Source organism: Mercenaria mercenaria, chromosome 18 (assembly GCF_021730395.1).
Source record: "Mercenaria mercenaria strain notata chromosome 18, MADL_Memer_1, whole genome shotgun sequence".
NCBI classification, from domain to species: domain Eukaryota; kingdom Metazoa; phylum Mollusca; class Bivalvia; order Venerida; family Veneridae; genus Mercenaria; species Mercenaria mercenaria.
This window is the reverse complement of record NC_069378.1, coordinates 7,321,864-7,334,830: the sequence shown is the minus strand read 5'-3', so window position 1 is coordinate 7,334,830 and position 12,967 is coordinate 7,321,864. Positions and strand designations below refer to the sequence as shown.

The following is a 12,967-nucleotide window of genomic DNA, read 5'->3' as shown; positions in this document are numbered from 1 at the left end:
ACACGTGTTATCTCCCAGAAAAAGTTTGTTTGATTGGTTTGGGTTTAACGCCGTTTTTCAACAGCATTTCAGTCATGTAACGGCAGGAAGTTAACCTAACCAGTGTTCCTGGATTCTGTACCAGTACAAACCTGTTCTCCGCAAGTAACTGTCAACTTCCCTACGTGAATCAGAGGTGGAGGACTAATGATTTCAGGCATAATGTCTTTTATCAAATAGTCATGGAGAACATACGCCCCGCCCGAGGATCGAACTCGCGACCCCGCGATCCTTAGACCAACGCTCTTACCTACTGAGCTAAGCAAGTAATATGAACCAAATACAACTCTTCTGCAGATAACTAAGATAGAGAGAACACCCCTGATTTCTGAATTTTCATAGTATGATTCCATTTATGATGCTTAAGTGTTGCGAAATATAAAATTTTGCGAATATAAATTTTATATGTTTTGGTACATATTCATGGGTTTTTCATTATTAGGCTGTGGCGAGCCTGCCGATGTTGTTGTTGTCCTTGACTCATCGAACACCGTTGGAGAATACAACTTTGGAAGGCTTAAAGAGTACGCTGAACATTTGGTACGAGAAATGAACAAGGATTCTTGTGATATCAATATTGGTTTCCTTAAATACAGTTCCGCTGCAATGGTACAAGTCAGTCTCGGTGAGTTATGTCCCCTCATTTACAGTCTCATAAATAGTTTCATTCGTTATTCTACATAAAATGAACTTATTCACTTTTTCAGTTTGACCGTTTAAGATAACTTTACAACACGTGTTAATGAATAACGGTACCTTTGCTAAATAAAAAAAGAGGCCATGCTTAAAGCTAAGATAACTATTTCAGTCACCTAAACATAGCATTAAAATAAAATCATTTTGGTACATTCATGAAAGATTCAAATGTGCAATAATTTGATAATGACAATTCTACCGGACTGCACTGATCTGTCGTATCAATTCGCTAAGACATTCAAACAAAGAAATTGGACACTGTTTGTATCCGCCATTTTAGGGATGTGATTTAACTAATGAAAGAGTGTTTTACTTACTTTACTGATTGTGCATGTTTATTATTGGAATATTATCACCAGATGATTGTACTATGTTGCTTTTTAAGATAGAAGTTTGAAATATGAATGCTTAATCCTAATAATTACCTGTAGAAACGATACTAAATTTTAAACAATATGCTTTCAGCAGTACTTGGCAAAACATTACATTTTATGTTATTTTGTCTATGGTATGTTACGTCTGAAGAAAACTATGTTTGGAATATCATTGGTCTTCTTTGATAGGGACTTTTTGTTATTCCGTTAGAATATAAACAGCTGCTATAAATTATGATCAAAATATAAACATGCTTTGATGACCTATTAAAGGAATGCACACAGACACAGAGACAAACGTTCGTGCTCTTGATCAGATTTCATACAGCCGTGGCCGAGCAAACATGGCCGCAGCTTTCCGAGCATTGAGGACCGAAATGTTTAATGGACGGAATGGAGACCGGCCAAGTGCGAGAAATATCGCTTACTTCCTGACAGACGGAACTAATGACGTGAACGCTGAGATGGCGGAACCAGAAGCGGAACTTACGATATCTTCCGGTGTAAGAATCATTCCAATCGGCATAAATCTCAGGGAGAGGTTTGAATTAGACAATATTGCAAGCAACCAGGGTATCAACGTTATCGAAATCAGTGATGAACCTAACCTTCTAGAAAATACTGACACCATTCTTCAACCCTTATACGAAGGTAGATACATTTCAAGCGTTAAAATTTACTAAGTTTTTAGTAGAGTTTGCCTGCTTTTTCTGCTAGAAAAGAGCGAGTAAATATTTCATCTTATCTAGATATTTTATTGAGAAAAAAAAGATAGTGACACCTGTGATTAAATATTTTCAAAGTAGCATTCCTTATTTTATCAGCAAACATTTGGTATATGATGTCTTTACAATTAAGTTTGAAATTAAATTATCTAAAAGTTGTGGTAACAGCAATAGAAAAATATGCTACCGGTCTGCGTTAAAATATATTTCATTTTCGTGATATAAACACTTTATAGATATCTGAATTTTGGTGTAGAGTAAGAATATGTACAATACGTACAAACTGCTTAATTGTGTTAAAAGTGAGGATACTTCCATTAATTCTAAGTCGGCTGATTGTTTATTTTAGGCAATGACTTCTGTGCTGAAGATCCATGCGCCAATGGCGGAACTTGTGAGAACGAACCATTTGGATTTACATGTGACTGTCCAGTTGGCTATACAGGGGAAACATGTCAGAAACGTATGTTATATTGAAACTTTTTATATTGTAATATTTACATTCGCCCTATTCTTTTCCATTGAAACTTTTGACGTTCATATCATATGGACAGCAAAAGGAAAGGCGCGAAAGTTACGTCATCGCTGCTTAGAGATAACCGACCACTGTTTTGACGACTTCCGCGCATAGTCAGGGAGAACGTTCCTTAGATGACGTTGCAGTTGTTCCGTCTGGTGAACAGAATGGCCGGGAAGCTAATTTTAATGTTAAATGCTTCGAATTATATGCAATTCATAATATTATATAGTTTACAAATGGAGAGGAAATATAATGTAAATATAAGAAATGAAACTATTTTTTGGTCTTCATGCGAAATGAACGACAGAATAGGATCGGCAAATTAAACATGAATCCATGGATTTGCCGATAAAAATCATTTCATTTCTTAAATAATCATGGTCACATCTGTAGAAATATTTGTTCGTGAGATTAGTCCCGGCTCTTATATTTTATTCATTTTTTTGTAATTAAAAAACTTACAGAAGAACAGTCAGACATAGAAGGTAGGTCCTTAAATAAGCACCAAACATATAAAAAAAATGCAGTCTAATTTTTACAAAACGTAAAACAAAATATGGACGCTATTTATGTAGAAATTCTAACGCCTTTTATGTTTTAAAAGCTATGTTAGATACACGTAATGGTCTGTGAAGTCTCCCGTGTTTATGTTTGTCTGTCTGTCTGTCTGTCTCAGCAAACCGTTTCATTTAGCAGCAACACAAACATTTCTTCACACTCGTTCTGCTTTTTAGAAATGTTTTGGAACTTCAAAACATTTAGCCGTAGCACAGAAATACTAGATATACATGAATGAGACATGAGTTATACTGTAATAGCGAAGTTCCTTAGCATAACTGTTAAAATTCGTCGAACTTTTGTATAAACCAACAATGTTTTGAGCTCGGAGAAGTGGTCCTGTAATACAGTTTAAGACTTACTAATAACACCTTGAACCATTGTTTATGGAGCAAAGAAAACTAGGAATAAAAGAGATATTTAATGGTTATCCAAGAACAAAACGTTTTGTTGTTCTTTTTAGATATATGGCCCGTCACTTAAATATTTTATACTGCTTTTTCTGTGGCTACTAGGCTGGGCTTATCACACAAATTAATTGGATTGAAATCTCGTCATCTCTGAATTTATGTGAAATAATAACAGCCATGATTTATACATTGTGTCCGTGTGTTTGTTTTGTTTGGAAGTACTTTATTACGCTTTGTTTAAGTCGAGCAAGCTTATATTGACTGAGAGTATGTCTCCAGACGATGAATGTAAATACCGTAAGGAATCAATGCCTTAAAATGTGAAGCAGATGAACACGCGCAAATCGTGCACCGATGTTTCTATATATAAACAACCTGCTTCCTGTATGGTTCTGTTTGCTTCCATGTTTTAACTTGATATGCTTAAGCTGTATCTAGAAATGTGCATTCAATAGCCCTTCATTAATTACAACATTCTTACTAGAATAATTTTGTCATAGCGTCGGGACAAATGAAACATACCTTCCTTTATTTTTAGAGAGTTGTAACCCGAATACAAAATCATAGTAACTTGGGTATAGTGCTTCACAGCGCCATTAGTCACATTTTGTTGTCTGTAAAGTAAAAAAAAATGAAATAACTCGAATTTTTACACAATGTCTTCCAAGCATTGATAAAATATCTTTTACATTTTCCCCACATTTTAGGTTGTACAGCAAGAGGTGACGTCGTATTTGCTGTAGATACGTCACGTTACGTCACAAGAAGTGAACTGAAGAAGGTGCGCCGATTCTTAAGATCTATAGTGAAGAGAATGAGGTTCAAGCGTAACGAATTTAGTGTTGGTATGGTACAGTTCACAGACTGGGCGAAGGTCAGTCTGGACTTCAATGATGGAAAATCGAAGAAAGCTGTGCGCTCTAGCATTGCTGGACTCAGGTATTTATCTTTACTGGTTTTGAATATCTTTAAGAGCATTGATATTTGCGAATAGTTCGGATAGGATAAGTAACTGTCTACTATAGGCAAGTAAAAAGGGCTTTCTAGTTTTCATTTAGTTATATTTTTTAAATCAATAATAACTGTGTGTATGTCGAATGGTTTTAACAGAAACGGTTTTTATGGGAAATGAATTTCCTTATGAATTACATGCACTGTAACATTTTATTTCTTAACACAAAAAAAGACTAAAGATTTTTTTTCTAATTTCTTCCCCAATAATACATTACATGTACGTAAATGTGAAAGTCTCGAAAGATTCATAGCATACTTACTCAAATTATTGTGATTATCTCAATGTGCAAATAACTTTCCGTGAAAAGTGGAAAATAACGAAATTTTACACGGACAATAATTATGTAATTTGAGGATGTTAAGGCGGGTTCACTTCTTAAATGTAGTAGCAAGTGATGTCGGCATTAAAGTATTCCTTACAGGTGTTTGTTTTAAAAGTCGAGAGTTTAACTTGTTTAATGAGATAAACGAATATACGGTAATATGTATTGTCATTTCAGAGTACACGGAGGTGACCCAGAACCGGCAACTGCTCTGGCTAAAGCCAATTACAGAATATTTGATAGCGCTGGCGCCAGCCGTGATAAACCAGACTACCTCATCCTTGTAACGAAGAGCATGCGCAATGAACTGGATATCTTAAAGGAATCCAATAAACTTAAGCTCCGAGGAACCAGAGTCCTAGGAGTTGGTAAGCTAGTGCCTTATGTATAAATATTTTTTCTATCTATGTTATGTAGAGTAAGTAGCCATGTTTGAAATATTACAGTGAGCCTTTGTATTTGATTTTATATTATTTCTGAAGTATACTTGGATTTATTACTTAAGGGTATTGACTCGTGTTTATACAAATTAAAAGCGCCCAATATTTAATATCATTCAGTTGATGATTAACATCCAGTTATCAGCTTTTTCTCTCTTTTCAATATATTTCTTTACAATGGTTTATTGTGATACAACGGTTGATTATATCCAGATAAACTATATTTCAGTATTTCCTGTGATCTATTGTAATATAACGCTGGATTATATCCCAATAATATACTCATTTTCAAAGGGGTGATATGTGTCTTGTTTCTGTCCTGTAGGTCTTGGTTTGACGGACGACGAGCGTGAGTTTATGGAATCCACTGTGTCTATGCCTTACCAAGAGACAGCTATGTTCGCCAGTGACGCCAAGGAGCTTGCTGACATCGCTGATAGAGTGGTGGAATACATGTGTGACGGTACGGCTGTAATCATTATAGTAACAGACATATTTCATAATGCCATTAATGCTAAAATGATATAATATTGTTAAACATTTTCTTTTTGGGAGGGTCGACCACTAACGTCGAAAGAAGTTTGACCCATTTGTATCTGCCGTTTTGTATCCGTTACTTTTGCTTTTACAATATCACTAAGTTTCCTTTCAGAGAAAAGTCTGCACAATGATGATACTTTTCTGGGTCACGGTGTTCATTTCGATGATTTGAGAATTTCAGTCTGAATACGCGTTTCCTGTGGGTGTTCCAGACCTGTGACTTATTTAACTATTTTGTTTTTATCATTGCAGATGAAGACTTGTGTGCTGAGAATCCATGTCGTAATGGAGGTGTTTGTCAGAGACTGGGAGGTGATTTCTACTGTGAATGTGGTGTCGGATTTGCTGGAAAATTCTGTGAAAACAGTATGTTGTCAATTTTGTTGCCAATTTATATACAAGTTGTTGCCCCTTTTGTGACTCAGTTAACAGAAAATTCTATTCCTGCTACAGAAGATAACCTCGTTTTTGGCATTATTGAATATAGAAACATTAAAATATTTACACATTGAAGAACTATGTTAATAGAGTAAACTAAAGATCAAATAGTAAATCTCATTTATACAAGTGAGTTTGCAGATGAATTTGATGAAGATTTGATATACCTATTTTGAACTATTCATGTCACTGATCCTGTGTATAAGTTGAGTGACGATGTCAACGGTTTTTCTAAACATTGAACTTTCTGTGGTATTTTATTTTCCTGCAGATGAAACGCACAAACCTAAAAATCACTACTACTTTTTGCATATCTATTTTAGGATGTCAAGCACGTGCTGATGTAGTGTTCTTGCTTGACTCGAGCGGCAGCGTTGGACATGTAGACTTCCGTCGAGTAAAACAGTTCGTACATAACATGGTTAGTGAGCTACAGATCGGTCAAGACAAAACAAGAATTGGATTGGTGACATACAGCTCACAGAGCAGGTAGGTTAAAGAATATTTCAATCAAATTGTTTGAAAACACATTTCTTTTGAGTCCATGTTTTGTAAACAGTTCTGTTTTTTTTTACAAACTGTTTTTTCCTAGATTTCGACTTGTAACATTAAAGAAATAACATACATGGTCGGGTTGTAGAAAGCTTCAAGCTTATATGGAAAAAAAAACACTCTCCTGAAACAAAATGTGATAACACTGAAATTGCCTCTCAACAAATTGCATTGTGCTTGTAATTAACTCTTAGTGTTAAATGTAGGTACATTTTTTACTTTAATAAGGGTCCTTCAACAGAAATATGATATTTGCATGTTTCGATTTTGATAAAATTATGAGGAAGCCCTAGAGACAGAAAAGCAGTAGAAAATTTATAAAATATGTTAGGACAATGAAAAAAGGAAACAGAATAGTCGCGTTGGATTTGTAGCGGGGTTGGTAGGTCAAAAGTGTTTTCTTTATGACACACATCATGACTTTTCATTTCATTACCTATTATAACCAGACTCAATCACACCGAGTCTGCTTTCATTTTGCTCGGTTGTGTTCTATGCTTTCTATCAAAGGATCTTTCCACAGGTCTGATTTATCAGTCAAAAAATGTTTGAATCTTCATGTTTGCAGACATGGTTTCTTCATGAGCGAGTATTATAGCTTGTATGAATTACAAAATGCAATCGCCGGTATAAGCTACGAGTATGGTGACACGAACACAGCTGCTGGTCTCAGGCTCGTCCGGGAACGATACTTCGGCGGAGCAAATGGAGACAGACAGAATATTCAGAACTTCCGTAAGTTTTCTGAGACATTAGCACAGTGTTACGATAACAAAACAAATCCTTTTCAGTGTGCTAACTGGTCAAAACAGATAAGATTAATTTTTCAGATCTTTTATCACCTTCATTAAATAGTTTTTTTGTTTTGTTGGGTTTAACGTCGCACCGACACAATTGTAGGTCATATGGCGACTTTCCAGTTTTGATGGTGGAGGAAGACGTCAGGTGCCCCTCTGTGGATTATTTCGTCATGTGCGGGCACCTGGGTAGAACCACCAACCTTCCGTAAGCAAGAGGTATGGTTTCCTCACGTGAAGAATTCAACGTGCCGAGTGAGGCTGGAACCCACCTTGATGAGGGGCAAGTGACCTTAACCATTTGGCCACGGAGGCCCATCTGCATTATATAGATTTATTATATAGATAATGAACTGTTATATCAGTAGAGTAGTTAATTTGCATATTGACCATCGTATATTTTCTTAATTCATCTTGTAGTTGTTGTTGTCACTGATGGCGTTTCCAACATTAACCCAGACGAAACTATTGTGGAGGCCGGTCTGCTTAAAGACGAAGGTATACTTTTCACAATATTATAATCCCAGAATAAATTTCAATGTAAATGTATTGCAAACTCATGAGACAGAAAAATATAATTTAAATCTTCAATCAAGTTTATTTACAAGCACATTCTGTCAATATACCCTTGTGTTGATTTAGATGTGTAACATATTCTTCAAGATAATGATTGATGTTTACCAATTTCTCGATTGCACGACTTTTCCTTGCAAAATTTTGTTTCACCTGTATTTTGCACCAAACTGGGGCATTCCTTACTAATTTTAAGTTATGTCTCAAAACAGGTTCTAATAGCACCTTTTCGACAGGTTATAATATTGAAATCTGAAATATTTTACTTGAAAGCAGTTTTAAAATAGCACCATTATCTCACCTTGTGTTACATGTTCTATGAATTGTCGATAACCTCTCTTCTAAGTAAACTTTGAGAAACAGACCCCTGTATGCTACTCTGGTGAAAGTGAAGTATATTTTATATTCATATTTTCCTTTGATGTGTTGTAAATGTGTCTGTTAAATCCTTTTTTCAGGTGTACATGTTTATGCCGTCGGCATTGGTAAATTTGATCCGTATGAGATAAACAACATTGCCAGTGAGCCAGCTTCACAAAATGCCTTCATCCTTAGCGACTACACGGCTCTTGGTAACATTTCCAGCAGTATCGTGAAGAAAACTTGCAGAGGTACTGACTCATTTATAACTTCTATATTGAGTAAACGAGTATATTATATATTTACTATATTTTTGTAGCTTAAGTATTGTAAACTGATTAATTACTATATGTATGTTTAATTAATTGTCATTGTTGTAAATTAAATACGTAAATAATTGCAATTGGGAAGACCCGTTGCTGGTGTAGAGAGAACATGTGGGTCAGCCCTTTGTCTAATATACCTACAAATGATGCAATTACCTTATTCATATATTGGTAATAAAATATGTTAAAACTACAAGTAAACGTAACTTAACCATGCATTTGTAGAAAGTAATTAGTTAAGTATTTCACTAAACGACCGTCATGGTCATCATGTTTTCATGTTTGATCATCTGTTACGTATTTTAAATGATGAAAGGGAAGCATTTTTGCCAGATATAAAAATGCCGGTTTTTGAGATACTGGGTCAACTCTTGTGCCTTAAATATGTATTATATGTTGGTTTTCTTTCAGATCCGACTGTATGTGATGAGAACCCATGTAGAAACGGTGGTCTATGTGTGCCGGGAATTAACGGACCATTCTGTGAATGTCGTGCAGGATATAGGGGAGAATATTGCCAAGACTGTGAGTATCAAATACATTCACTGGATTTGCGAAGAGTTAGCGAAAACAAAAACACGAAAACGCAACACCTACATTATGAATATCTGACTAAGTTTCCACATCCCGAGTGCAACTTTTTGTCTACTTTAACCTGGCATTTTTATAAAAAAATTCTTATATAAAAATACCATAAACAGTGTAGAACATAGTTCGATATATATATTAACAATACGAATCGGTTATACACCGTGTGCATAGGCCCCATATTCTGTTGAGCTACCAGCCCTTGAAAAAATATTCCGCTAGTGTAAGACGTGTTCATAATTTTTCGATATATCAATACATGCTTCAGCTTTATACTAATTCCTAAATGTCTGATATTTATGTAGTACTATATCATAGCTTGGCTGTGTCTTGCTGCTCTGAAACAGTATTTGTTGCCATAAAGTATAAATTTAAATGCAATAGAATATGCATTTATCGAGTTTTAAGATTCTTATTGTATAGTTCGCGCATGCTTGCAAATTAAAAGAAAAAACATACCTTGAAGATCAATTTTCAATGTTTTGCAGCTTGTGTCACTGTGAAGGACATCTACTTCCTAATGGACAGTTCAGATAGCATTGGCGCCAAGAACTACCAAACCGCCCTCAACTTTATAGCCTCTATAGCAGAAGAGTTTAGCGGTGAAGGCAGTTACAACAGATTCTCCCTGCTTACATTCAGCGATGATGTCCAGATCGTCTTCTCTCTCGGTCGATACACCCAACTCCCTGTACTAATGAATGCCATCAAATTTGCCCGCTATAGACCAGGAAGCACAAATACAGCGGATGCCCTTGCAACTGTCAGCGAGATAGCGGTGGACGCCCTGGGTGATCGACATGACGCAGAGAACATTATCTTCCTCATCACAGACGGAAATGGCAATGTTAATGAAGAAACTACGGTGAATCAAGCACAACATCTGAAGGACAATGGCGCCAGGATAATACCGATCGCTGTTAATATGAATGACTATTCGGAGATAGAACAAATAGCAAGCAATAAGAAGGACATTTTCAAAGTTACCAATTTCAGTAGTTTAGAATCTATATTAGAAGATTTAATTATAACGACTTGTAAGAACGGTAATGAAATTACCACTGAAGGTTAACCATAGTTATCAATTGTATGTTGTTTTATGAAGAAATATGAAAGACAGTAATTTGTATTGTGTACCAATGCTTGCTTGTTGTACCCTAACACAGTAGATTTGTACAGATGTGGGGTGGTAATTTGACGGTAAAGAGCACCAGGATATTTCTACGGTTTGCGGGGAAGTCAGAGGTTAAATATTGATTAATTAGAATATCTTAATATACTTCAAGTTAGAGGTGTGGTCTGCTCAGCCTGTATGGTATTATCGCTCACTTGAATCACTTCAAAGTTCAAAACTCCGGTTTGAATGTAGAATTATGTCATATATAGAGTCAACCACTTAGCTGTGGTTCCATCTATATGCCCACCCGTTCCTGAAATATCGTATGTCCCAATAGGCACGTAGGATCTAGCCCAGTCATTAAAGCTGCAAATGATCGCCACGACGTAAAATGTGTAAAAATGTCTTAAAACCACCAAGAACAAATCAACTATGTCCCTAATCGTATAGCTTCTTAAGCATGAACTGTCAAGTTATCATCCTAGATTTATAGTTATTTCCCCGCAGCCACCAAAGCACCAGGTTCAGCCAGGGTTACGTCATAATGACGTAATGATCTGGTTGTTCCGTAAAACAAATGTATTGCGACTGTTCCTTAATGTGCGACAAAAATATGATGACAAGTGATGTTTTCATACATAAAAGTTAGTTATTCTATGAAATATAATACGAATAGTATGTTTCATTTATATATACATTTATATGCAGTATCATGTTTTCTTTGTGTCTGTCTTTTAGATCTATATGCTTATCGATACGATTTTAGTTGTATGAAAGTGCCTTAAAATAGATGCAAGCGTGAACTTTTACACAAACTGTGTTGAACATGTTATGTTCTATGCCTAAATTAGGTATACATCTGTGACGTACTTAGCTCCATTACAGAATCTACATTTATTTGGGAGATAGGAGCACCACATGTATGACAAACATTTGTTTAAATATAGAATAGATCTACTTAGACTGCTTATTTCTAATGTTTTATATTCATTTGCTCATATAACCTCTGGTACTTCCATATTTTCATCGACATTATGTTCGTACTGATAAGGTTATATCTAAACACCTCAAGATAGTGACGTCAAAGATAAAATTGATCAAACAAAAATTGTAAACTTTTCTTTGTTTTTGTTTAATTCTTATGATATCTAATTATCCATTTGCAATTTTTTTCTCTATTTTTTTGTTTAATACTTGCGATATCGTATGTATTAAAAAGAACGGACATTATACTCTGGTAAAATTGTAATGTTTTCGAAGTCAGTACATTGATAAATTAGACAATGTTCGAGTACATTGGCGCATATCCACTAGCGTGACATAAATTATCCATAATTAGATATAACCTTATGACATCATAATCCAAATTATTGTTGTATATATCATTTTGTTTATTTCATATTATTTTGTGTTAGTAAATGATATGTAAAATATTGAAATCCAACTATTATCTGCAAATACGACAGCAAAACAGACTTTTAGAAAGCAAAGAAAATTGATAAAAAATAGTACATTTGTGACAAAAATGTTTTTTGTCTACACCACACGATTTTTAGAAAAGAAAACGTTATCCAACTTTTTAGCCACATTGTATACACGCACTTATAGCTTATCGACATGTAAAAATTTATATATTAATCTACGACCATTTATTATTAATTATGTATTATATTACTTGAAACAATCAGATGAAGTGACTGGCTACGGGAGTTTAGCATTCCGTAAATGTTTTAGTTTCTTAAGTTTCTGTATAGATTATTATTCAGGGCAGTTTCTTCACTCTTTTTCAATTATTCTTTTTTTCGTTTTCATTTGCTTTAAGACGGTTATTCGGAAAAGGTAAATGATAAGTAACAGGCTAAGATAATAATCTGTGTAAAAAAAGTGTTAAAAAATCTTACAAAAGCATTTTAAACTTTATATTTATTCACCTATTAAATGATTTCTGTTCTAGTGATTAATTGGCATATGTCAAATGTGGTAAAAGCACAAACATCTTACACGAAGAATGTTTTCGTAAATATTGAAATATTGGAAAACCAACATGTAAATATATTCCAAGACACAGCATGGAGTGAAATTAACAGATGAATTCATTGTCTTTGCCCTTACATCTTACAAACTGTTCGAAAATTGCATTTTCTGTATGAAATGTAATGTATTGTATTAAAAATCAGACACAATCTTCTGCTTTTAAATAAAGTATTCGATATTTTATGAAAACTTCTTTCATTTTTTTTATCTTTACATGTCCCCAATCTCGGTGGAAGTCCTGCCTATTGTTGTACATGGTTCACTATTCTTATATAAGGAAAATGCTGCTATATGCCGACTTAAAATCAAACTATCCGAGAGTGCTCCTGTATACAGCTGTTTGAAGGTCTTTTAGAATGTTCTACGTAACAGTGGCTGGTCTACTATTGAAAACAAAGTACAGCACATGCAGGAAGGCATTCTTTGTAAAATACCAATGTGGACAATTCTATCAATTTCAAATAGTTTTTGTGATCCATATTTATTCCATCCAGTAAAATAACTCTTGGAACGATCTGCATTTCACTTTATTTGTCAGGATGC

General features: G+C 34.8%; 1 protein-coding gene across 1 annotated transcript in view; it reads left to right on the top strand.

Moving 5' to 3' along the window:
* Window positions 1–12,613, top strand: part of LOC123538769 (uncharacterized) — a 198,685-nt gene extending 186,072 nt beyond the window's left edge. The window contains exons 71-83 of the mRNA XM_053530668.1: window positions 482–664; window positions 1,383–1,760; window positions 2,184–2,297; window positions 4,030–4,261; window positions 4,837–5,027; window positions 5,425–5,562; window positions 5,892–6,005; window positions 6,401–6,566; window positions 7,198–7,364; window positions 7,847–7,924; window positions 8,458–8,610; window positions 9,097–9,210; window positions 9,762–12,613. Coding sequence (XP_053386643.1) covers window positions 482–664; window positions 1,383–1,760; window positions 2,184–2,297; window positions 4,030–4,261; window positions 4,837–5,027; window positions 5,425–5,562; window positions 5,892–6,005; window positions 6,401–6,566; window positions 7,198–7,364; window positions 7,847–7,924; window positions 8,458–8,610; window positions 9,097–9,210; window positions 9,762–10,345 — 2,612 coding nt within the window. The 3' untranslated portion in view covers window positions 10,346–12,613. The remainder of the gene's footprint in view (window positions 1–481; window positions 665–1,382; window positions 1,761–2,183; window positions 2,298–4,029; window positions 4,262–4,836; window positions 5,028–5,424; window positions 5,563–5,891; window positions 6,006–6,400; window positions 6,567–7,197; window positions 7,365–7,846; window positions 7,925–8,457; window positions 8,611–9,096; window positions 9,211–9,761) is intronic.
* Window positions 12,614–12,967: the final 354 nt, after the last annotated feature.